Here is a 26,125-nt window from a genome sequence, read left to right as displayed (position 1 = left end):
AACATTTCAGTATATTTGGTAAGTGCAGCCAACCTGCCCTGTAAAAGAAATCTTTTATCTCAGACAAAATATTATTCACACTTAGGTACTCTGTCCTGAGAAGTGAAAATCGTACCAATTAAACATTATACTACAAATTATGTGAAAAGAACTAAACAGTAATTTGTAGGAATTAAGACATTCTTACACTTCGTAACCTAAAGAACATCAGAAAATAAGACAAGCATTCTTTTAAGATTCAATAAATGTCAAACAGCCAAACTTCGATGGTAAGTATTTCTAGGCACACAAGGAAAAGCTCAGCGAGATTTTTACCTTTCATTTACGAAACTTTTGCTTTACTGGGAGGAGCTCTGACCTTTTTTCAGCTCTTTGATTTTCTCCCTGAGCTCCTCTTTGCCATCCAGAAAGGCCTTGCATCTTTGAGCAAAATTATTTAGTGTTTCGTTTTCTCTGAACTCAGGAAGAGGCCCAATGTCTTGCTCTTGCACAGCGATGATGACTTCTGCTATAACAGCAGTCAGTGCAATGGTGTTTCTGTTGACATTCAGTTTCTCACAGCTTACGGTGACACTCCTGGTTCACTGAAATTCTTTCAGTACTGTCTTGTATCGATGTACGACATCCTCTGGACAATTCACTACAGAACACAAAACAGGCCACAAAAAACACCTAAATTATAACTCAACAAAACTTTTATAATAAACTATTACGATAATTACAGCAAACAAAAGAACAACTTTTAGTGACGCATTATAGGCACATCAATGTCAACAAATACTCTAATTTGAGATTACTGTGAACGCAACAATGTAACCATGCATCAGAGCCTATTATATGTTGAACTCCAGCAGTAGATGTTACGTGAAAAAGGAGGTGGAGAAAGTTGGACTCTGTTTAAGAGTAATTATGATTCTGCACCGTTGAAGATTGAAAGAGTGTCATCAAATATTTCATACAGTGTGAATAAGTCTGTATGTGTTAAATGATTCCCGAGAAAATACAGAGATAATATGAAATATATACATTTACTCTGGAAAATGATGCCAAAAAAAAAGATCTTCCCAGTCTGGACATTATGTACAAATAAACTGTAATACCTCTCTTCCCAAAGGCAGATGCTTTTTATGCTTCCTTCTTTTCTTCTTTTTTTTCTCTAGTTCTGAGTCTGAGTCTGCGTTAGACCATGACTCAGAAAAGCAGGAAGATGAATGGTGTGTTCTCCTCTTCTTTGATCCCTTGACAGAGTTAAAGACATTCACAATTTCATACGTCCTAAAAATGGTAACTTTACCATTAAGAATGATTTCAAAATGGCCAAATGCCTCCAGCAGGGTGATAGCATTTTCTATACGAAAAGACACATCCTGTGGTCGTGGAAAAGATGTTAATCTGTTTCAGAAGGGTCAAATTATTGGCATACATCAAGCAGAGAAAACATCTAAGGAGATTGCTGAAACTACTAAAATCGGGTTAAGAACTGTCCAACGCATTATTAAAAAGTGGAAGGACAGTGGGGAAATCATCATCTTCGAGGAAGGAATGTAGAAAAAAATCTTGAATGATTGTGATCGGCGATCACTTAAACGTTTGGTGAAATCAAATCGTAGAAAAAACAACAGTAGAACTCAGGGATAAGTTTAGTAGTGAAAGTAAGAGCATTTCCACACGAACAATGTGAAGGCAACTCAAGGGATTGGGACTAAACAACTGTGTAGCCTTAAGAAAACCACTTATCAGTGAGGCTAACCGGCCAAACTGGCTTCAATTTGCTAGGGAGCATAAGGATTGGACTCTTGAGCAATGGAAAAAGGTCATGTGGTCTGATAAGTCCAGATTTACCCTGTTCCAGAGTGATGGGCGCATCAGGGTAAGAAGAGAGGCGGCTGAAGTGATGCACCCATCATGCCTAGTGCCTACCGTACAAGCCTGGGGTTGCCGCAGTTGGTCAGGTCTAGGTTCAGCAACGTTATGTGCCCAAAGAATGAGGTCAGCTGACTACCTGAATATACTGAACGACCAGGTTATTCCATCAATGGATTTTTTCTTCCCTGATGGCACGGGCATATTCCAAGATGACAATGCCAGGATTCATCAGGCTGAAATTGTGAAAGAGTGGTTCAGGGAGCATGAGACATCATTTTCACACATGGATTGGCCACCACAGAGTCCAGACCTGAACCCCTTTGAGAATCTGTGGGATGTGCTGGAGAAGACTTTGCGCAGTGGTCCAAATCTCCCATCATCAATACAAGGTCTTGGGGAAAAATTTATGCAACTCTGGACAGAAATAAATGTTGTGATATTGCAGAAGCTTGTGGAAACAATGCCACAGCGAATGTGAGCCGTAATCAAAGGTAAAGGCGGTCCAACGAAATATTAGAGTGTGTGACCTTTTTTTTTGGCCAGGCTGTGTATGTTTAATAACCAAAATGACTGGGACATGTGCAACTTTGAATGATCTTGAATGATTTTCCTTTGTTCAATGGTATAATAACAATTTGCAATGCAAACTGACCAAAACATCAATCAAACCATGGATTATATCAATATAACAAGGGGCTGTAGTTTTAAGAGTGATTTTAATATCTTGTGCAGATTTAGATGTGCTCCCATGCTCTGTCTTGCTGAGTCCTTTTCTTCTTTAAGAAGACGATTCTCCTCTTTTAAGACCCTCACTTCATTATTGAGCCGCTTGGTCTCCTTGTGGAGTTTACCAATGGTTGCTTTTGCAGTTGGTGCTGCAGCTGGTGTGACCGCAGTCACTAAAGAGAGAGACTGAGAGAGAGAGAGTGTGTGTCTATCATCTCAGAACACAATAGGCTTGCCGTGGTGTTTCTGCCAAAACACAACTTTAAGGCTTACATGGATGTATGATGTGTTCATGTTGTGTTCATCATAAATTCAACAGAGAATTTACTGCAATAATCCTTGTAATAAGTAACATGATATCACATCAGGTTTCCATATGGATTTTCAGCAAGTCCATGTTAGGCTTGTATGTTCATAAAGAAAAAAAAAACATCATTTGGAAATTGGACTACCAAAAGCCTATTTTAACCCAACAGACTTAATTCCTGTCACACATAATAATTTACTTTAAAACTCAACTTACACTGGACAGTTATTATACCTTCCTGTTCAGAGTGGACAACCCCTGGACCTTTGGTGGAACGTTTTGTTGTCCTAATATTAGGCATGGCTCTGAAAAAAGCATAACAAAACAAGTTAAACTTTATAATGTGGATGTACTCTACGCATTTAACAACAGTACATATGAATTAGCATTTAATTATTAACAAACAACAACAGTGGAACAAGTGGACCTTAGCAGGTTTGACAGTTAACCCTATATGGCATCGTGCTGCCATGGCAACAATGACATACTCTGTGCTGATCAGTATGCCATTAAATTTTGCAAACAAGCATAAGGCAAAGTTACGTTTTTAGTTAAGTTTGATGATGTAACTTAGCTGCTCATGGTGGTAGACCAGCTACACCATAAAAAAATACAAAAGAAACCATTCTATATGTTGTTTAACCAAATAAATTAATCTAATCTAATTACCAGCTTAACCATTTGAGTTGGCCAACTGACTAAACTTATGTCTAATACATTAACTACACCAGCTTTCTACTCTGAAAAAATAGTGTATTGAATTTACCTGAATCAAAAATGTACAGTGGCTGCACATGAATAAAATATGTTTCACCACCACTGTCGATGTCACTGTCTCAGTTTACTTACTAAATGCGTCGCTGAAATCAAAGTTAACTATTTTATTCATGTGCATTCGTTTTACAGGGCAGGTTGGCTGCACTTACCAAATATACTGAAATGTTCAGTTATGTATGTATGGTTTACATTAGAAAAGCTTCAAGAACAGAGTAAAATCATGGTCATTTGTACCATTTCCTTTTACAACACAGTTTGACTATAGATACCTGATAAAGTTTAATATTGTACATTGTAATGTACAGGAATTATTGTGTCAAAAGTCAGAGTTGTCAAAAGGCCTCAATAAACAGGTATTACCATTGTGACGAATCCTGCTTTCTCTTACAGTCCATTTACACTTGTATTACAAGTGGCAGTTTTTCTGAACTTTGTGGTAAGAACCCAGTAAAACCATAGAAGGAGTCCTTGCTTTCTTTTAGAGTTCAGATTCAGTTTTGTATCTAGGTAATAGACAGATACATACTATTTAAGACCCTACAGATCTGAGTGACCTGATCTCCTACTCACATCCAGGTAAATGCATTATAACACAGAGATACATACTCTCTAATATTGACAATCTAGTACCTGTGTCAAAGACAAGAACCTGTGAGACATTTCATAGTAATTCATTTAGACTCTCCTGGTACTTAGCATCTAATTCCCTAAAATAATTACCCAGTACTTTGGAATTTATACCTTACCCTTACCTGGGTACTACCTAGAACTTGTGAGACATTTCAGTGTAATTAATTTAGTCTATCCTGGTACTTACCATCTTATTACCTAAAATAATTACCTAGTACTTTGGAGTTTGTACCTCACACTTACCTGGTTAATATCTAGAACTTAGGGGACTGTAAAAGAAAGGGTTACCAAATGTTCATAGCTATGCTGTTGACACCCAGCTATACACTTCCATTCCTTCTGATGATCAAGACTCTGTAGACAGAATAAAATACAGCAATACTTAAAGCCAATACACGTTGTGAATTTTGTGAATGCTGAATGATGAGTTTATTCGATATTTTTATCAGTCAAAACATTAATATTTCACACTGATTTTATTTTTTAGACAATGCTTATTTTACTAATAGGATAGAAGCACTGCAGGGGCTTAACTAAAGCTAACACCACTCCAAATTGAGAAGGAAAAGTTGAAAAAGCAACCGCTGACTTTTTTTTTTTTTAAACATATTTACTGATGCAGTTCAGTTATAATTCTGGAGATTCTTTCTCATCTCCAGGAGATCACCTGACCTGCAGAGTTCAGTTTCACCTAGAATCAATAAAACCTGTTCTTAGACTGATTACATTCAAGTAAATGAAGTGAACTTTCTATTGGGGAGGTTCTCAGATTTTGGTTGTTATAGGTCATTAGGAGCACGCAGTTATCAGACACACACTGTGATATTTAATAACAAACCCTTCACCGAGGATGTGCTTATGCAGAGGTACATTATTCAAAATGTCTGCAAAGGGCAGCTGGAACTGAACCCAACAGTGCAGATCTCTATGGATGAGGACTGGAACCCCTTTAATGAAGGAAGTTGCAAACGGCGGTTAAACATCGCGACGGCTGTCCGCCGCCTACCTCATCGCTCTGACGCAGGGGCATCCTGGCTTGTTTGAAGCTCCATATACTGAGGAGCACATTGCATGTTGTTTCGTTCAGATTGCTTCATCCTAGAGAGAGTTATTGCAGAATATTTGGGGCCTCTTTCGTGAAATTGAAAAAAGTGAATCTCCCTGTATTTTAGTCAACAAAAACTAACCCAAAAATGTTATTGTTTGTTATTATTCAGACATTAAATTTGCTTCTATTAATGAATTCACTGTAAAACAGCTACAAACAAGGTGATTCTTTTGGATGTGCTAGAAGAAGCATTAAACCCAGTGTGGGAAACACAGTACTAGGTAGTTGCTAGCTAGTTTCTAACATAACATTGGAAACGGCATAAAAATGCTAACGCTCAATTAGTATTATTGTAACTTTGGCTAAAGTTTCAAATTTGACCTATAGATAGTATTCAGTTGACGTCACACTTGTCATCACCATCATATTGTTGACAGTGGTGCTCATAGAGCCATCTTCATTGTACAGCATTACACTGCAAAAAATCTTATCAAGAGTAAACATCTTAAATGTAGTCAATATATATAGTTTTTCTCATTATGAGACCGTCATATGAATATTGCAAGATTATTTAACTCCTTTCTAGACATTTTTTACTCAGCATTAAGCAGTTTTATCTTATGAAAGCGTCTCGTTCCATTGGCAGATCACTTCACTTGTTTGAAGCATTGCTTCTTGAAATAAGCAAAATTATCTTCATTAGTTCTTGAAACAAGTAAACTAATTGGCCAATGGAATAAGACACTTTCACTAGATAAAATTATTTAAAACAAGTAAACTTATACAGAAACAGGAATAATCTCATAATATTTTTACAACAGTCTCATAATGGGAAATATTAGACTTATTGACTACATTTATTTTTTGCTTGTTAAGATATCATTTTTTTGCAGTGTAGTTAATAAAGCGTCCTGTCAGATAAAATATAGCCATGGTATGTTGCGTGTTTCATGGCTGTACTAGCAACAGCACCAGAAAACAAAATGGAGTAGCTTTTATGAAAAAAGGCTGAACAGCTGAGCCAGCCAAAGAGGAATCTTTAACAGACAAAACAAACAGGAGAAACTTTCAGCATCTCAACTTGCAATGCTGAGGATTGTTCATGACTGACAATTGACATGAGCAGGTTTTCCAACTACCAGATTTTTGAAAATTCACAAAAGAATTCTCACTGGAAAAGCCTGAAATTTGGAAAAAGAAATACCCAAATATCGCAAAAAGAGTTTTATGCTAGGATGAGGTAGAAAAATTTAGAATATTGGAAAAGCCAAAATGCAAAAAAGGGGAGATGGAAAAGGGTATCATGCCATATGTCATGTGATTCCATAGCTTTCCAAAGGCTGCTTTGACATTCAGAAATATCTAATCCAAAGCTAGTTTGAAAAATGACTGTACAATGTTCTCCCAGTATAATGTATTTGAGCAGTCAATGCTGGCTAGGACTTTTAAATATAATTTAGCATTTCAATTAATCAATCTATCAACCTTTATTTCGACTTGGAAGTGCATTGAGGATGACAGTCATTTACAATATAGCCGAGCAAATTACAAGGAATTGAAAAAGTTGAAATGAAATTTACCAACTAAAACATATGAAAAACAAGACAAAAAGATTTAGATTAAAAATAATTAAAAATAAAAATAAAAAAAATGACAGCTTATATAGAAAACAGGCATAAAATGTCAAATGTAAAATATATAATAAAAACACATTAAAATAAACTAAAAGAATGAACTTAGATAGTAACAAGTAAGAACACTAACATTTTTAGAAAAATCGAATTATTTACTAGAATAGAGAAGTAAAATTAAAGAAAAATCCTCCTTTGCAGAAAAATAAAGCATTGCTAATAGTTAGTTCTAACACAGTTTTAACAAACACTGGCATTAAGGTAGAACTCCTTATTTACCCTTTAACCCTGTAGAATGATGGTCACCATAGCAAGACAACAATCTCGTCTAACTAGTAGCTAACAAAATGGCAAAGATGATGATTTGGAGATGAATGGACTTATTTGCATTTATATACTGGTTTCCTGATATAATTAATCTGCAGCGAGAAACTGACAAACACTAAAAAGTCACAAGGCTAAGCCAGTTTCTCATTCACCAGCTTCTTCACATTTTCCCATTCCACCTTAAATGGTGCCACAGTTACATTCTGCAGGCACCAATTAAGGTGGAACAGGAAAATTAGAATAAGATGGTGAATGAGATTCCAACTTCAGCAACGTAAAAAATCGAGAAACTGTTCTACTTTTAAGTTTCCTGCCAGAGATGCGAGAAAAGCTGGTATAGCTGAGCTAAAGCTTAAAGTAGAGCAAAGTAAGTCTGTTTTAATTTATTTAACATTATATTTTTAGTCTATACTAGTACATTAGCACATACTGACACACATTTACAGCGTAGACGGTAAAATGGATATAAAATATTGTGGCTCCAAAGGTGGTTTCCTTTTAGTTGAACGGAAAACAATGGCTCTTCTTCACATTTGGGTTGCCTGTACCCATGTACTACAGGTTATGCATACATTTTAAGTTATAAAAGATAAAGATAAATTTAAACTATGTCACTTGGTGCAACCACTTACATTCTAGTAGCTCATAAACTTGAAGTCTGAAACGTTATGGGTGCTCCCAAGTTAGCTAAGCTAATGAATAAAGCATTAACGTATTGTGTTTGTTTATAATGTTATTTCAGTTTCATCAATTCTTCATCATCAATAATAATAAAATTATTTTAATTTTGTCAAAAAGCAGAATTTTTCATTTTGTGGATAACAAAACTAAAAAAAATATATAAAAAACACTTGTCAGTAATGTTGTTGAAGGACGGAAGGACACTGCTCCTAAAGCCTCGACAGTATTCTTTTAGTGTTAACTATAATTGGGAATTGTCATTTTGGTGATTTATTAGCCTGTTTGTTTACCTGTTCTTGACCAGCCAGTAGTCCTTTTTGTTAGCTTCAGTGCCATAACCAACAATCAGGACAGCGTGAGTCACGTTAGTGCTGCTGCAGTTTGGCTCATCATGCACACCTGCAATTAGGATATTCAGCCATTAAACAATCACTAAATTACTCAATTAATCAGTAAAGCTAAGACACTGGACAAGAGCAACCGCAGCTGGTGGGATACCACAGAGAGTCAAATTCACTCCCATATCTCTGCACACAGACATGTGCCTCAGTAGAGGCAGCACATGGTGATGATTTAAATAGGACTGTTTTTCTTGGCACTAAGGAGGACCTAATGCTTGAAGGAGTGCTTATGGTCAGAAGAATTTTTCATTCCACCTTAAATGTTTTAGCAAAATGCAGAATTCAGAATGTAAGTGCTGCACCATTTAAGGTTGTGTTGTTTATTAAGTAGCAATGATGTGAAGGTGATGAAGGAGACTCCGCTGACACCACCTTACTTGTATAAGATGTTTATTACAAAGTAAAACAGTATCATATCAAGCACTATAAAGTACCTGAGAGAGGATCCGTGCCAATTCTAAGGTGTCCACTCCAGAACAGAATATTCCAACTGCTTATATAGGGTACTTGTTGTTAAAAAAGGAGACAGAACATATGGTCATTTTTAAAATGATCTCATCTATTTGGAACTTAGAGAGAGGCCCACTCCCTATGGGGGCCTTTGGACAAACTTAAACATTCCAAACCTGCAAAAACAGAACACATGGAACTTCAGACATCAACTTATACTGAACGTTAAGAGTGTTTTTGCCTTCTTTTATAAAGCTACTCTTTTAAATTTACCTCAGTGGAACAGAAAATTTGAATAAGAAGCAGATTTATACCCTGACAAAATAAGTTGGCTAATCATAGTAGCTAATATTTACCTTCTTATGGGCAACAATTAATAAGCTTACAACAGCGTATTAACATCGGTGTATACCCAGAGGAAAGAAATACTCTAAATGAGATCTCCTCTTCTTCTAGAAACAGTAAAGTCCAGTTTAAAATCAGAGTGAGACTTAGGCCATTTTCTCCTCTTTCTGAAATTCGGCTCCTGAGACATAAAACTCAGATTTTCTCACTTTGATCAAAATATTGTCACACATGTGACTTAATTCTTTAGTGTCAGCCCAGTCTCAGCTGAATAATATCTCCATAAGAAAAGAGTAAGATCTCACCATCGTCTGTCAGTGCAAAAGAAAAATTCATGTTTTTCTACTTCATCATCAGAACTCCTCACTGTGGAATGCTGATGTTAATCTCCTCTTTTCTTTCCCGGGGGTAAGGAGAAACAATTCAGAAATCAGTGATCCTTCATTAATATAATATTGAGATCTGCTTTATTTCTCTGAGACAATCTTAAGAAATATTTTTTTCCTATGGGTAGTGACAGTATGGGTAAAATAATTCATGTGAATACGCCTAATTCACTAATATCTTGCTTCCTAAGTTTTTTTTTTTTATTTGTTCTTGAGAAAGATCATAAGAAAAAGTCAACGTCAGATTCATGACGTTGATGAAGGCACAGAACTGTTCTCACCTTTGTGCTCTTGACTGTGTGTAGATTCTGTTCTTACCTAAGAACAAATCCCAAATAAGAGAACATTGGGGAATGTCAGAATCTTAGGAGAAAACTGCATAAGTGGGTTTTAGGACAAATATTCTTTTTAAGAATGGCTGGAGGCCCAATGTTATTTGAGCTTTTTCCAGCACACACAAATGCTAACATTAAACCCAACCAAGTGGACATATTTGCCTGTCTACTGTTCTAGTGTTAGTGCTACTATCTGTCTAACAGGCAAACTAACTATGGGTACAGCACAGTTTGAAATGGATTACAATTTAATTAATCTTAATCTGTACTAGGGATGTATTGATGTCATTTTTTCAGAGTATGAGTACAAGTAACTATTTTTTAGTACTTTCGGATACCTATTCTGAAACCATAATGGTATATTTACGTACTACAAGGGGGCTATGCACCTAAGATTTTCACTCACCTTCACACCTGTGTTAATGGGAAGTGACAATAAATGTGATTTGATTTGTTTTGAAAATGTCCCTGCAGATTTTGTCACTGAACTGAAAAGCAAGTCTCAGTATTTCTTAGTATTTAGTGGACACACAACATACAAAAAAAATGTGTGTATATATATATATATATATATATATATATATATATATATATATATATATAATTACGAATAATTACAGTTACATGCAAAATTTGAAATGATGCTTCAAGATGCTGCTACTGTTTTAGCTAGGCTGACATACCTTTGTACATTTTAGATGCTAGTGTTTGATGACTTACATGCAGTTGGCACTATTTCATGTAAGCTACATTAGCAACATAAAAAAACAAATTTCAGACACCAAATGTCTTGATTCAACAACTACATTTGTGATAAGGGGAAAATGATCCACCTTAGAAGCTCCATTTGTCATTATTGTCACCTCACCTTGGCCTGATATGGACCTCCAGGCCTCCACTGGAAATGACGTACCGCCCTACCAGGCGAACCACCAGTTTGACAGCCCCCGTTTCCAAACCCCTGGGAGCAGTCCACCAGCTGTTGCTTGCTCAGGGATACCAGCTTCCCCGTCTTCCCAAAACATCTGGCCCTCTAGCACCCCCGCCTGAAAGAGATGTTTTTGAACATGTTCTTTAAAAATCATTGGAAGCTAGAAATAAACTCTAATTCTAAATTCTAATTGGTTTGTAACTGTCAACACAATCTGTGTTTCCATCATCTAGCTAGTCATCAGTGGTCAGTTTCTGATTCAATTTTGGCTGGTGGTCAGTCCACTCTCGACCTAGCAGTAACATGGACGATTGTAGAAACCCCTAACAACACTACTGTGCCTATTCAGGCCTGAATTCATTCAGCTCCTGGTAATTCTCTGAGGTAAGAGAGTAAGTGGCTGATGGGAGATTTAAACCAGCAGGGTAAATGGAGCTTTTGTATGCTTGTAATTTTTAGGTAATCCTTAGGGGGCTTTTCACATATACTCATACAGTTAAATAAACCAAATTCAGTCCCATTAAAGTAAAGGGACACAGCTGCAAATGACCTCAGTGCCTTTTGTGTGAACTTTAAAGGGGAGTCAGTTCTATTCAGGTGGATAAATTAAAAAAAAATCTATTTCTTTCATCCCAAAACTAAATAATCTGTTACCATCTCCTATTATCATATATGAAGGATGGAGAGCTTACTCCCAAACATGTTTTACAGTCACTGGTTATATGATATATGGTTATATACTGTAACACCAGTGACTGTGACTCCAGTGACATTCTGGTTAAAACTGAGGATTTTGTAAATTGGCTGACTCATTGGCGGTCAGGTGACTTTGTGCAACTGTTTAAAATAGGTAACAAAAATGATATATGGCATTATACTGACCAAATTTTAATTACCCAGCCATTAAATCACAAAGCTCTGGTGACACACAGCAGTTCTGTGTTCCACTCTGATGAGCCTCAACCCAAAGAATCAGTTTAATAGAGCCGAAAGTACTGTGTTAAAATGTAATATAAGAGTCCTGGCAACACCAGTGATCAAAATCTCTGTGACAAATGAATCGTCAAATAAAATACATATTTTTTTCAATGTAGTATAATGTTAATGATATAAAAGTAAGCAGAAATCTGTTTTATACAAATTCCTAAGTTGAATCTCTTGAAAATATGGACTGTGAAACAGGATAAAAAAAGAAAAATCTGAAAAATCATAAGGGAAAAGTCTTATTTAATCTCAGGTCAACTGTGTAAATATTCATACTGACTTTTGGAGCGGTGCCTCATATTTTTAAGCATATTTTTAAGCCCTGCAGCCTTCGTGACATGGTTTCCCACTCCAATTGGAGAATGACCCAGGCCTCTTTACTGTAGAGCCAAATAGTATCCAGGGCCATACAATGCACTTCTGCTTCAGTGTGGCCTCATAAGACCAGTTACAGTTACTTTTTCAATCAACTCCAATACTCGACTTTGTGTTCTCAGATATGAACCGGTATTATTTTAGCCTGTACTCTGGTCAGAGGGACCTTTAGCCTGTTAAATATGCTAGCATTAACTTAGCCCAGCAGGCTGCAGCTCAAAACACTACAGAACACGTTCAGTTTTGTCTTTCTGTCACTCCAACACCAGCCAATTGACTTTCAGTGACTTTTCAGTAATTCTCAGATGAGTTTTTATCCTCTACATTTGTGGAAGCAAAGTGGTTTATGCCACTGTTTGGATCACTAACCCACTAACTAAGTTAACCAGGATTGCAGCTAACCAGGAAAAAGGAGCAGCTAGCGATAATCTAGCTAGCAAGCTACAGATCCAAACAATACGGAACCGATTTAATTTCAGCTTTCTGCCACTCTATTTAAACTTTGCCATATTTATGTTTATTTCATTTAGACAAATGATTGAACATTCCTTTTTCTTATGAATAAAACTATAAAAATGCCTCAGAAAATTTACCAAATGTTTCAGTAGTGGCTGTTTCTCTAATGACTATTTCCATAGCACCAATTTTAGCTAATTAATTTTAGCTAATTAAAAAAATGGCTGTATGCACATAAAATTGTAATATTTTATTTAACACAAAGTTTCATTAATTGCAGTAAAAATTGTGTTTCAGTAGTGACAATTCTTAATATTTCACACTGATTCTCAGATTTGGGACACATTTACTAAACAATGGGATCTAATTGCTCACCATATGGCCATGAGGGACAGCCTCACTTCCTGCTCCAAAATGGAGGGGCCTGGCTAAACTAATGCTCCACCCATGGATTAAATCTTTTTGGTAGCAATGTGAAAACATGGGACTGTATTTTCAGAGAAGCCTAATAATTTCTAGGATCTAAAAAATGTTTTTTTAAATCAATAAAAAATACATAACGTATTCAATAAAAAACATGCTTGTATTTAAACGCTGCAAATATTACATCACTACTCTTGTTTCATTGTTAAGTTTAGGACAGAAACAAAATTGTTTTTCTCTGTGGTATCTTGGTAGATATAACCCCTTAAATGTCCAGGGCCCAACAGCAGATCCAAAGGTTTATTACACACTTATAACATAAGAACAGCTCAGGCAGTTTGATTTGAATTCCCTGTAGTGACTGAACAATAAGCTTTAGTATGTAATAACCTTGGGATTTTATGGAAGTAATATATCAGTCACAAGCTTTATGTAGAACATGTAACGTGTGTTCGAAGCCTCAGGTGTCTAGAACTGCCTTTTTCAAATTTTCTGTTCCACCTTAAACGGTGCAGCAGTTGTATTCTGAAGCATTTAGGAAAATTCTAATAAGAAGCTAACTTTAGTCTTGTCAGAAAGAGTTCATAAAATTGCTGTTAGCATAGCACTAACAAACCACTAGAATCCTATAGGGGTGCTAGCATGATCAGTGGGTGTTTTCTTCATGTTGTGACAGAGTTTTGACATTTATGGCCCAATTTGACGGCCTAGCTATAATAGTCACAGTTCAGCACTGGATCACATCACCCTCCAGGCAGCCTTCATTAAACCTGAGCAGGTTGTTTTAACTCACTAGGGGCTAAAAAGTTGTGACTGCATATGTAAGATAAGCCTTAAGCTCATATAACACTGAAAATGTTCACTGGTTACAGAAACATATTTATTGGCTAATGACATGGCTGCTAAAGTTTCCGTTATTTTATTATGTTTTCATGGCTGCTGCTGAATTTAAATCAAGTAAATCAGAAATATCTAAGCAGCTCGAGATGTGCACAAACTTCAAGAATAAGAGTCTCTGGATTTCTGTATTTTCTTTGACAAAAATTTAGTGAATGTAACTTGTTACTCCATGCCTCTAAATACATTACTATATATGTATTTTCTGATTCGATACTTGCAGATAAATTTTTGCCCTAGTTTCAGCCGTTTGGGTGAATTTTAAGCACAACATAGGCTGGAGATTTTCATTGGACCTGGCAACCCTCATCAGGATTCTCTTATGCTCCAAGAGTGCTGATACCATTCCATCCCAAGAAAACAACACATGCTGAATTCATCCTACTTCAGGTTCAAATTCCTGTTTAGTTTAACTTCCTTCTTGTTATCTGTGTAATCACTTTCTTTCTATATAAACATTAAGCTCTTTGTGTCAAAGACTTTAACTGATTATTCACAAGTGGTACCACATGTTTATTGTGATGTGGACAAACACAAAAGAGCAGTTCAGAGCAGTTTAGTGAAACAACATATAAAACAAAGTTGACAACGCTGTTATGCTCATTTTTTTATGTAGCATGTATGAAATCATCATCTGTAGGGGCCTCAGAATGAGCCCTGCCCATGCCATGCATTTTATTTGAGTTTACTTTTAAAGTAAATGTATTCATGCATTGTTTCAATCAAAGCAACTTAGTATTTATGCAGCATTTTAACTGATTAATATTACTGCTACCTTTACTTTCACCTGGACTGTTTATCCTTTTTTCCAATCAGTATTTTTCCTTTTTAAGTTTTCATGTGTTTCAGCACTTACCTGTGTGAGATGAGCCTTCAAGTTACCTGTGAGTGTATGGTGAAGTGTGTGTGAGTGTGTGTTTGACTATTTATGTAGCTTTGCAAGCCACAGTTCCAGATTAGCTCTGTGGGCAGAGCCTCATAGGTTGAGACTAGTGTTGGAGTGTTTTGTGGTCCCCTGTTGATTCCATGTTGTTGTTAATTTTCAAGCATAAATAAGTTAACACATCATCTACAGAGAACACACTTTTGCACATTTTGCACATTACTGTTTATTTGCTGAAATGAATATATTTGGAAACATAAAACATGGTGCAAAAGTTAAGGCGCATTTAATAGTTTCCATTTTTCTAATAAATAGAAATTGTGCACTAAAAATGTTTACGTGTTTTCTCTGTGGAGGATTCATAAACTTATTTTCATCAACAAAACATGGCATTTGACCATACCCTAGTGCTACATTTAAAATTCACAGTGATATATACATATATATGTATATTGTACTATTTTGTACTACTGTAAAAAGATTTTGTTTGGGACCATTTCTACTTGTTTGTCAACCATGAAATTTTTACACAATATAAAGAGAAGCTCCTGCTTTAAATGGCTTAAAGTACAACCTCATTTCTAAAAACATTGGGACGATGTGCAGAATGTAAATAAAAATAGGATGCAATGATATGCAAATCATGTAAACCACATTTTTGAAGGAAAATACTACAAAGACAACATATCAAATGTTGAAACTGAGAAATTTTATTGTTTTTTGAAAAATACATACCCATTTTGAATTTGATGCCAGCAACATGTTCCAAAAAAGTTGGGACAGGGGCATGTTTACCACTGTGTTTCATCACCTCTTCTTTTAACAACACTCTGTAAGCATTTGGGAACTGAGGGGACCAACCCCTGTAGTCCTGATATGTTTTCCCATTCTTGTTTGATACAAGATTTCAGCTGCTCAACATTTCGGGGTCTCCTTTGTTGTATTTTTCATTTTATAATGTGCCAACCCTTTTCAGTGGGTGACAGTCTGGACTGCGGGCAGGTCAGTTTAGCATCTGGACTCTTTCAATACAGAGCAATGCTGTTTTAATACATGCAGAATGTGGCTTGGCACTGTCTTGCTAAAATAAGCAAGGCATTGCCTGAAAAAGACGTCATCTGGATGGTAGCATATTGCTGTTGGAAGAAAACGTTGTATCTCCAAAATGGTAACTTTACTGGAGAAGGAAAAAGATACTTTACTTTTGATGTAAGTCAATGGAACTAGATGTTTTTCCAAGTCATTTTAGGCTGTTTCTTTTAGTCCATTCATCATGAAATTTACAGGTAAAGGGTAAAGGTATTTTCATATTATGTCAAAAACTGAAAAATGTCAAAAATGGAGATACGAGATTTTCTTCCGACAACAATGATATGTTACCATAACATATATATATATATATATATATATATATATATATATATATATATATATATATATATTATTCAGCATTAATGGTTCCTTCACAGATGCCCACGCCATGTGCACAAATGTCCCCCAATACCATCATGAATACTGGGTTTTGAACTGTGTACTGATAACAAGCTGAGCGGTCTTTAGCCCAGAGGACATAGTGTCCATGATTTCCAAAAAGAATTCCAATTGTTGATTCGTCAGACCACAGGACACTTTTCCACTTCTCCTCGGTCCATTTTAAATGAGCTTGGGCCCAGAGAGGGGGGCAGCATTTCTGGATCCTGTTTATATAGGGTTTCTTCTTTGCATTTTATAGTTTTAACTTTTAACTTGCATTTGTGGGTGCAGTGATGAACTGTGTTCACAGACAGTGGTTTTCAGAAGTGTTCCTGAGCCCATGCAGTGATTTCCACTAAAGAATCATGTCTGTTTTTAATGCAGTGCTGCCTGAGGGCCCAAACATCACGGCCAGCAAATACTTGTCCCTTGCATACAGAGATTTCTCCAGATTGTCTGAATCTTTAAATGATATTATATATCGTAGATGATGAAAAGCAAATGTTTTTCGCTCGTTTATGTTAAGAAAAGCTATTCTTGAATTGTTGCACTATTTGCTCATGCCATCCTTTACAGAGTGGTGAACTCCTCCTCATCTTTACTTCTGAAAGACTCTCAGGGATGCTTTTTTATACCCAATCATGTTGCAGACCTGTTGCCAATCAGTCAGCAGGTGTTTATAGCATTACACAAATTTACTTGCCTTTTGTTGCCCCTGTCCCAACTTTTTTGGAACTTGTTCTTGGCATAAAATTTAAAATGAGCATTTATTTTTCCAAAAACAACAAAATTTCTCAGTTACAACATTTGATTTGTTGTCTTTGCACTATTTTCAATTAAATATAGGGCTTAAATGATCTTCATATCATTGTATATTAATTTAATTTACATTTTGCACAGCGTCCGAACTTTTTTGGAAATGGGGTTGTAGATAGTAACTACAGATAATACTAAGCTTCCTCAAGGAGAGTTTTGGGACTGGTTAAACCACCTCAGTGCCTGTCCTCCTAATAAATGTGCAGTTGCTCATGCATTGTCTGAAGTTTTCCCAATGTAACCCGTATCTCAGGGGTTGTGCCTCCTTTGCCGTTCCATCTGAGAGTGGCACTGTCAAATTTCATGAGCATGCCATCATGCTACGAGGAGCTGTCAATCAGCACCTGGACCAGCCCTATTCACTTAAGTCCTGTGTTAGTGCAGTCGAGTCCCAAGTCAATAGCCCTAATCTCCAAGTCCTAAACAAGTCAGTCTGTCATTTAACCTTAAAATACAAAATTCATGGTACACAGATAACCATGACATGCATACTGGTATACACAAAGAGTAGTGCAACTACACACGAAAATAATTTTAAAAGTATTACATAACTTAATTAAAAAAAAAAAACTTTTATATTTGAAGATAATTTTTGATGATTTTTGGGAACATTGGGAGCACTAAAACTAACTCAGCCAACTAAATGACTAATTTAAATTTAATTTAAATGACAACAGAAACCAAAATGACCAAGCTCAACAAAGTTTACAGAAAAGACATTAAAAGTGATTTTATTTAAATGTCAACTTCAGCTTCGTATTGAATGTTGCATCTGTTTTACCTGCAGAAGCTCTTGGAATCGGTTGAACAGAGAGAGCTGTGCTTCTTTTGTTTTACTACCATGAGAAAAACAGTCAGTTTGCCTGGTGAGATTGAGTGCTGAGTGAGGGCGCACTGATGCTGTTGACGCTTCGTTTGTTTCTAGCTTAAAGAGGCAAACTTGAGCTCCAATGCTTTACTTTTCTTCCAAAATAAAAAGCCAGAGTCCAAACCTCTGTCAGTGACCCCGTAAGCCACTGACACTACGAGGTTGTTCCATTTGGGCTACATGAAGCCTCCACCACATTCAAACACCTGCTGGACATCACCCTTCAAACCAGCCCGGGCCATTCTCCATTTGGAGTGGGAAACCATGTCACAAAGGTTGCAGGGCTTAAAAATATTAGTCACAGCTCCAAAAGTTGGTATGCACCTTTATACAGTTGACCACAGTTGATTAAATAATACTTTCACATTAACACAGTATTTTCAGCTTTATTAAACTGTTTCCTTGAGTCAAGCATCATCGGAGAGGAAGCATCTCAAGGTACGAGAAGACAACTCAACACTTGCTCACTATATTTAATTAATTTATTAATAATTCTGTTTATAAGGCAGCACGTGACTTCTATGTGTCACTGGCGTTATGTGCTTTAATGGCTGGGTAATGACCACCTATGAGTCAGCCGAATCCTTAGTTTTAACCAGCAAAATGTCAAAAACAGGGTTAGGATTAGGTTTTAGGTTGAGGTTGAGGTTAGGGTTAGGATTAGGCTTTGGGCTGAGGTTGAGGTTAGGGTTAGGATTAGGTTTTGGGCTGAGGTTGAGGTTAGGGTTAGGATTAGGTTTTTGGCTGAGGTTGACGTTAGGGTTAGGATTAGGTTTTGGGTTGAGGTTAAAGTTAGGGTTAGGATTAGGGCCAGAGTGAGGGTTAGGTTTTGGGTAAGGTTGGGTAAGGTTAGGTTTTGCGTATTGGAAGTAACATATTAACAAAACATCTACTTAATGTAAATAATGTATCAGAACATCTACAAGCTATTTGGTCCAGTGTATTCAGATGCTTCACTACTGCTACTTCACTGATATGTTGTTAATGTGTAACTGATAATCTGTTAAGTGTTTATTAATCATCGACAAAGGACCACTCCAAATAAAGTGTTACCATTAAATCAAATGAGAAACTGTAGAACAGACTCGGTTTATATCACAATACCTACATTTAGAGTCAGTTATTCATTTGACTTAATGAGAAACTATAGAACAGACTCAGTATATATCACAATACCCACATTTAGAGCCAGTTATTCATTCAGCCTAATGAGAACACCACTCCCTGTCACTAAAACCACAAGTTTGAGCAAACACTTGACTGTCATGTTGCACATGGCCTTTCTGATGCTGTACTAGGCCTACTTCCCAAATGATGAAGTTGATACAAACACTGGGGTTTGCATGTGTGAGTTCTCACCACATCTTCAAGGTTTCATCTTATCTTACAGCATCTTATCTCCAGTTAGGAAATCTTGATCTTAATCTACTTGACAATAAACTATCATATCTGTTACCAAACAACTGATGACACACAGAGCTGTTGAAGCCAGAACAACATAACAAACAAATATTTGCTGTATGGTTAACAAAACAGAGGAGCTTTCAACTTCACATCTGATGAACTGGTATATCTTTTAACATCAGTTGAAAATATTAAGTATATTTTTTTCTTGGAAAATGTTTGTCCACATTAATGCACCAAGACAAGGACAGGGAATGAACTTAGATTGCAGAGAAGGTGTCTGCAGTGTCAGGAATTTATCAGTTAAAAAAAACAATTATTAGTCTCACAATTGAAACTAGAAAAGAAAATGTTGCTACACAAGGAAGCAAGATAAGGGAAAAGGGTGGTGGTCCCTGGATGCTCCTATGCTGAGCCATTCAGACACAATAATTTCGCCGTCAACAAAAAAATACATTGCTATTCCTTTTTATTTGACCTTGGATTACTTTTGTTATAGACATTATTATTATGAACTATTACTTTTTTTGTTTCACTCGTGAAATTATTTTTTTTGTTGTTGTTGATTCTGCAGTCCAATAAAGTCCTGACACCGCAGGCACCTTCTCTGCATCTGTGTCCATTCCCTTCCCTTGTCTTGGTGCATTAATGTGGACAAGCATTTTCCAAACACAATATTATTATCATGTTCAGCTGATGTTAAAAGAACTACTGGTTCATTGGATTTTAAGTTAAAAGTTCTTCTGTTAGTATATAGACATAATTGTTATTAATTCAGGCAATCCTGGCAGTTACAAGGTGGGACTGGAGCTGGAGCTTCAAGTTTGTCATAGTGCCATGACAACAATACAGCTGTCAGACATGGAGGAGGAGAGCTTGTCAGAGTGTCATCAGACGCCACACTCTTGTAATTTAATCCTCATTTTCTTTAAACTTGGTTTTCTTATATGCATGCATTTATTTAGTTATAATAAATCTAGTTCCTTGCCAGTGACAATGAAATACATAAGCTATATTGGTTGCAAAATATATCTGGCTGGTTTTACTGTACAAGTCAACACCTCAATCCAGCTGCACAACTGCTTGATACAGAGAGGGAGAAGCTGGAGAGGGAGAGACTGCAGTTGGAGAGATCTCACCGAGGTTGTGCAAAAAGGGCAGTCAGAAAATCTAGAATTTTTTTTATATTGTTTGACTTTTATTTATCTTATTTTTTATTAATTGTTTTATTGATTAATGAAAGCTTTAGCGCAAGTACTGCCAGGGAGACTCCAATGCTACATCACTCATTACTCTGACCAATCACAAGCTTCCACCTGTCTTTAAAACGACTCGACTTGCACGTCTGCTTTGCTGCTTTCAGATGCTGATGTTTCATCGTTCCCGTCCTTCCTCTCCATTACCACCAGTTGGTCCCCACCCAGTTGCCCAGGGGATAGGCTCCATCCCCTGCCGCAGGATCTGTGATGGTCTACATGTTTGAAGACCTGGGCTGATGACAGGGCCTGCACCAAAAACTTTAACTTACAAAACTTGTTATCTATTGAATTTTTAGTTATTATTAGGTATTATTTTAGATATGGTATTTTATCTTCCTTCACATTTGTCTCTGGAGTATTTCTGGTAGAATTACCTACCTACTGTTCATTCGTACTGTTTAATGATTACAACTGAAAATGTATCTATTGTCCATGCTAACTGAATAAACTATATCAATGAAATATTTATCTATTTTCATGTTCCAAAATTATTTATAATTTGATTTTAGTCCTACTAGTCTTACTTTCCTAATCTGTAAAGATTCTTTGAATGAGCTGGCTCCTCAAGTTGAGCCCTAGGCTGGGTTCCACCAGCTATGGACCTGCATCTTCCTCAATATTGCCTTCAATATCACCCACCTCAGGGTCCAGGAGATTGGCCTTTTGGTACATTATGTAGGACTGCTGCTGCTTTTATGAATAGAACAATCTTCCCTAGGGAATATTGGAGGTGGCCTCTGCTTGTGTCATAACACCTCTGCCTAAAAGTTACAAGTATTCTCATTCTTTCCGGGCCTCACTGTGGTATTTCATGCTGTCATTTACTGAAATAATTTTTTATTAATTTTTTATTTAGGTTCCTAAAATTTCTTACATACCTACTTATGTAGGTAAACAAAGCATGGTGCATGGACTCTGTCGTTGTTGATAACCACTACTCTGCTGATCTGGAATTCCTGATTATTAAGTGCAGACCTATCTGTATTCCACAAGAGTTTACCTGCGTTGTTAATGCTGCAGTTTATGTCCCCCCGAGATGCTAATGCTAATGTGGCTAAGAAAAATCTTTGTGCTGCTGTTAGAAAGAATATGGTCGAGAGTACACGCGGGACTGTTTTCTGAGGATTACCTGACTTGTAGAACTGGAAGCTGTGTCGGGAGGTGTCTATAGCTACAGAAATAGGTCCAATTGTGGCCACAGCGTTCCTCAGAGCGCGTTCTGTGTGACACACCTTTCTATAGCCGGAGCACTTAGCCCAAGCTCTCTGTTTTTTAACCCTGCAGTACCCTTCCTGAAGAGAGATGGAAACAATCAGGATGGATTGCTAACTCTCTGGTTCAAAGTTCAAAAAGATACTTTCAAAAAATCAAATTTCCAAAATTTTCCCTTCACCCCAAATGTAGATGAACTGTGCCAAAACAAAAAAAAAAACTTTCACTGGAGTTATGAGGCTAACTAAGACCCCACCAATTAGCACTGTGCAGACTGCATGCCAAATCATCGCACAGCTGTTTGCTAAACTGTTATAAAAATGGGCAAAATATATGGACAGAATTTATGTGGTTAGCACCATGCTAATGGGCATACAGTTGGCTTTCATTCCTTCATAAGTCAATTAGCTTTGTAGCTTTATTGCAAAACTAAAGAAGCAAACTTCAGACAATTAAGATATATTAGCTACATTTGGTGTAAGGACAAATTTATTTATTTTTTACTTTTGGCATTATTAAATACTGTAGCCTCACCTTGGCCTGATATGGATAGGTGTACACCGTCTCCAAGCCTCCACTGTACATGATGTACTTAAAGGCCCAGTGCGGCCAACCACCATGACAGCCACGGTTTCCATATCTCCCAGAGCAGTCCACCAGCTGTTGTTCACTTAAGCGTACCAGCATCCTTGTCTTCCTGAACATCTGACCCTCTAGTGCTCCTGTCTGAGAGATGACATAAACACCACAGTTCACATCTATGCCCAAATCTTTCTATAAAACCCAATCTAAATATTAATAAGCAGTGTAAAAATTAATATTTGAATTTCATGTTCTAGCTTCTCCTGCAGAATAAAAAATATTTCAGATTGACTTTGGTTCTTAAAGATGGGTCTAAATAAAAAAACTAAGGGAACATCCCAGTATAACAACCAGCTCAAAAGGTAGGTTTACTTGCACTGTCACACATTTTTGGCCTTACCTCTCACTGCTATTTTAACTAATCCCTCCATCCTGTTCTCCCTCTTTACCTGTCCTTCTGTAACTCACCACACTGAAGGCCCAGCAGGAGCCACAGTGACTTTGGTCCTTAACTCTGGTCACATAGCCCCTAGCCCTCCAGTCCACATTCCTGGGCCGAGCAGCACCCTCTTCCTGTTGAAGGAATGTAGTTTCACTCTCGATCTCTGACTCATTGAAGGATCCCAGGCAGCCCTTAAACATCTGCTGGTACTCCTGATTGTCCTGTTGGAGAAGACGATGGTGAGAGGATTGTGACAATCCAGATGTCAAGCATGTTTACTGAACAGCACATAATAAACAGAGCTGAAGAAAAGATTCAGTGAACTGTGTATGTAAGATCTCACCATATCTGCAAAGCGGTTCATGCTGAGTCTGTAGCTTTTGAGGCCCTGGTCAGCCAGCATGTTGTGCTCCAGGATCAGCTTACGACTGTCCAGCTAGAACATCTTTTGCTGAGACTCTTCTTCAACTGAACCATAACTCTTACCTGAGAGGAAACATTTTTTATGCTGAGGAGGAAATGGGCCTGAACATATCATGAAAAGTATAAGCTGCGAGTAAAAAAGTAAAAGTTTCAGATTCTTCAGACTGATGGAGAATGTGCTGTAGATGGTTCTATATAGAACGTTTTTTGAAAAAGAGAGAGCGGCGCAATAAAAAGATAAAGAAAGACAAAAACTGGAAAAAAATAATAATCATTTTAATTAATAAAAGCAAGTACAGTAGCTTAAATCCAACCTGAGCTCGGAGCTGTAAGTGTAAAAATATAGCTGATATTTGGCCAAGCCCTGCAGAGCTCTAACAGCGTTTATCAGGGCACAAAATGATTCCCACAGAATGTTTTGTTTTCGCTTAGAATATAGTTTTTTGTTTGGTTTTAGGCACGAAGAATTTCATGTGAAAGACTGTTTAGAATATCTAAAAACTCCAAATAAAATGTTGAGAGGAAATGTGCAGAGGAATTTAGAAATGACCTTGGTGGGAAAACACCTGTTTTTGATACATTTTCTCATTTTCTGTTACAATTAGTGTTCATTGTCTGTGACAATTAGTGTTTTTACTCTTCTTTTCTTTTGCTTTTTTATGATGTCGTTTATGATTAAAGGGTTCTCCGCATGGTGAAAGCGTTCTTCAGAATGATGGAGAATGTGCAGTAGACAGTGCTATATAGAACCCTTTTGAAAATGGTTCTATATAGCATTAAAATGTGTTCTTCGTTACAAGCTTGACATTGTCACAATAGCAGAACCCTTTCTGGTGCTATATAGAACCATATACAACACATTCTACATCAGTCTGAAGAACCATTTCACCATGCAGAGAACCCTTTAATCATGGAAAGGGTTTTTGGGTGTTTGTGATTCTATACAAACAAAGCAAACAAATAAACACCAAACAAATAAACACACTGCTTGAATAAATAGACTTTAAAATCCAATTCTTTCATATATATACAGCTAAGTATTATAAATAATATATGTGATTTTAGTCTAATACTTTTGTCCAATGGAGAGTTGTTAATGGAGGTGGAGATTTTGTTATACAGAAGCAGATTTGATGTAGATTTCTCACCAAACTTCTGTTTCCAGGCATCGAACTCCAGATCCTCCACAGAGACACTGGCTGCACCGGCCACAACCAGAAGAGCAGCGACGGCAAGCAAAACCCTCATTCTGCACAGAGTAGGAGTGAACAAAATAATTACCTACACTGTAAATAATTTCAGCTTGAGTGAAATAAACAAATGCTGTTTAAAAATGTAATAATCCTTCAAATTTAGATCACATAAACTCTTTGAACCAATATTTTTAACCTCTCATTTCTTTCTCACAATGCCATGTAGTTTCTGTCCTGCATTAATGTTGGAATGTTGTGAAATGAGTGATCAGATAAAGTGTACAGGATTCAGTAAGAAAGCCCTATCATATAAACACTGTTCAGCTGTGATGCTGGAATGCATCCTGATGATGCAGTTTCAGTCGAGCTTTAGGCTTAAAAACAGCTTTTTTCACTGCTGTTAGTGTGTGCCTACACTGAAAAAAAGAAGTTTTAACTTTAAAGAGTTAGTGTTTGGGCTGCCATAAATTTTGAGTTAATTAAACTTACAGATACAGATACAGATTAATACAGATTTTTGTTCTGTTAACTTACTTTTAGAAGTTTATTTAAAATAAAAAAAATCTAAAGACAGACTGGTAACTAACTTAAAACCCCAGCCCTTTTTTAAATAGTGCAGTGTCCTAGAATTTTCTGTGGATGTTTCCTATATATATATAAGTTAGAGTGATTCACGGCTAAATGGTATGAGGCAGTGTGGTTTTGGGAAGTCGCTTGGGAGAGCCTCTAGAGAATTAAACTAAGTATGGATGGGAATAACTATATGGCTGGATGTACCTATTAAAAGTTCCCTTATTAAATAAATTGGCGTCAGGGCCCTGACTGCAAACTGATGGAACCAGCTTACGTTGGAGTCGGGGGCTGACTTCAAGAGGGGTCGTCTCAGGACGGACTCGATCGAAATCTGGAACTCACGCGGTGGTTCATCTCACTGGCCGTGGATACAGCATCTCCATGCGGGCATGCGCCTTTCCGTCAGTGATTGGGTGGAGGCGTCTCGTGGCCGTCTGACGGTGGAGCTTGGGCAGCCTTTCGATGGTTGAGCTGTTCACAGATCAGTGCGTGGTTCTGGGTGCGATGCTGGGTCTCCATGGCGTCAGAACCACTCCCACTCCGCTGGCGAGGTTCAGGTTGCAATCAGGGTTCTGAGGCTGGTGATACTAATTTAACTAACTACTTCTCTTTAGCAGAATCAAAAGTTATGGATATATTCTCCCTGGCCAGACAAGAAACATCCACCTTCCTTCTCTGAGGGTGGTTTAAACTTAAGGTGTGTAGACGAACAGGCAAGTTACAAAACAAGCAAAAGTTTCAGATCTGAAAATTTAGCATTCTAATACTTCTGACCTGTCTTTTCGACCAAGGCCGGCACAAACTTTATTTAGCTATCCTCTTGTTGAGAATGCAGGACTCTGAACTGAACTAATGAAATTTGCAGTGCACTCTGGTTTTGCTCGGCTGGAGGCCCTACCCTTTGGAGGTGGAGCCAGAGTGCTGATAGGTTCTCCTCACCTAAGGTTAACTAGCTACCCATTGTTTCCAACTCTGATTGGTTGTGCATAATTTTAGGAATGCCTTCCCCAGAATCACTGCC

At 37.1% G+C, this 26,125-nt stretch overlaps 1 protein-coding gene across 1 annotated transcript; it reads right to left on the bottom strand.

Annotated features, from left to right (window-relative positions):
* Nucleotides 1-338: 338 nt before the first annotated feature.
* On the bottom strand, nucleotides 339-25,623 carry LOC118823866 (digestive cysteine proteinase 3-like). Its single transcript, XM_036593710.1, has 8 exons — nucleotides 25,544-25,623; nucleotides 24,459-24,587; nucleotides 23,259-23,343; nucleotides 22,942-23,136; nucleotides 22,426-22,617; nucleotides 21,809-21,971; nucleotides 8,284-8,392; nucleotides 339-537 (listed from the first exon to the last, which is right to left on the bottom strand). Exons 1-8 carry the CDS (start codon nucleotides 25,621-25,623, stop codon nucleotides 339-341), a joined length of 1,152 nt encoding a protein of 383 aa, XP_036449603.1.
* Between the last annotated feature and the right edge of the window lie 502 nt (nucleotides 25,624-26,125).

Source organism: Colossoma macropomum, unplaced genomic scaffold (assembly GCF_904425465.1).
Source record: "Colossoma macropomum unplaced genomic scaffold, Colossoma_macropomum, whole genome shotgun sequence".
In the NCBI taxonomy this organism is placed as follows: domain Eukaryota; kingdom Metazoa; phylum Chordata; class Actinopteri; order Characiformes; family Serrasalmidae; genus Colossoma; species Colossoma macropomum.
Note: the sequence above shows the minus strand (reverse complement) of the source record. Positions and strands in the feature narration are given on the sequence as shown.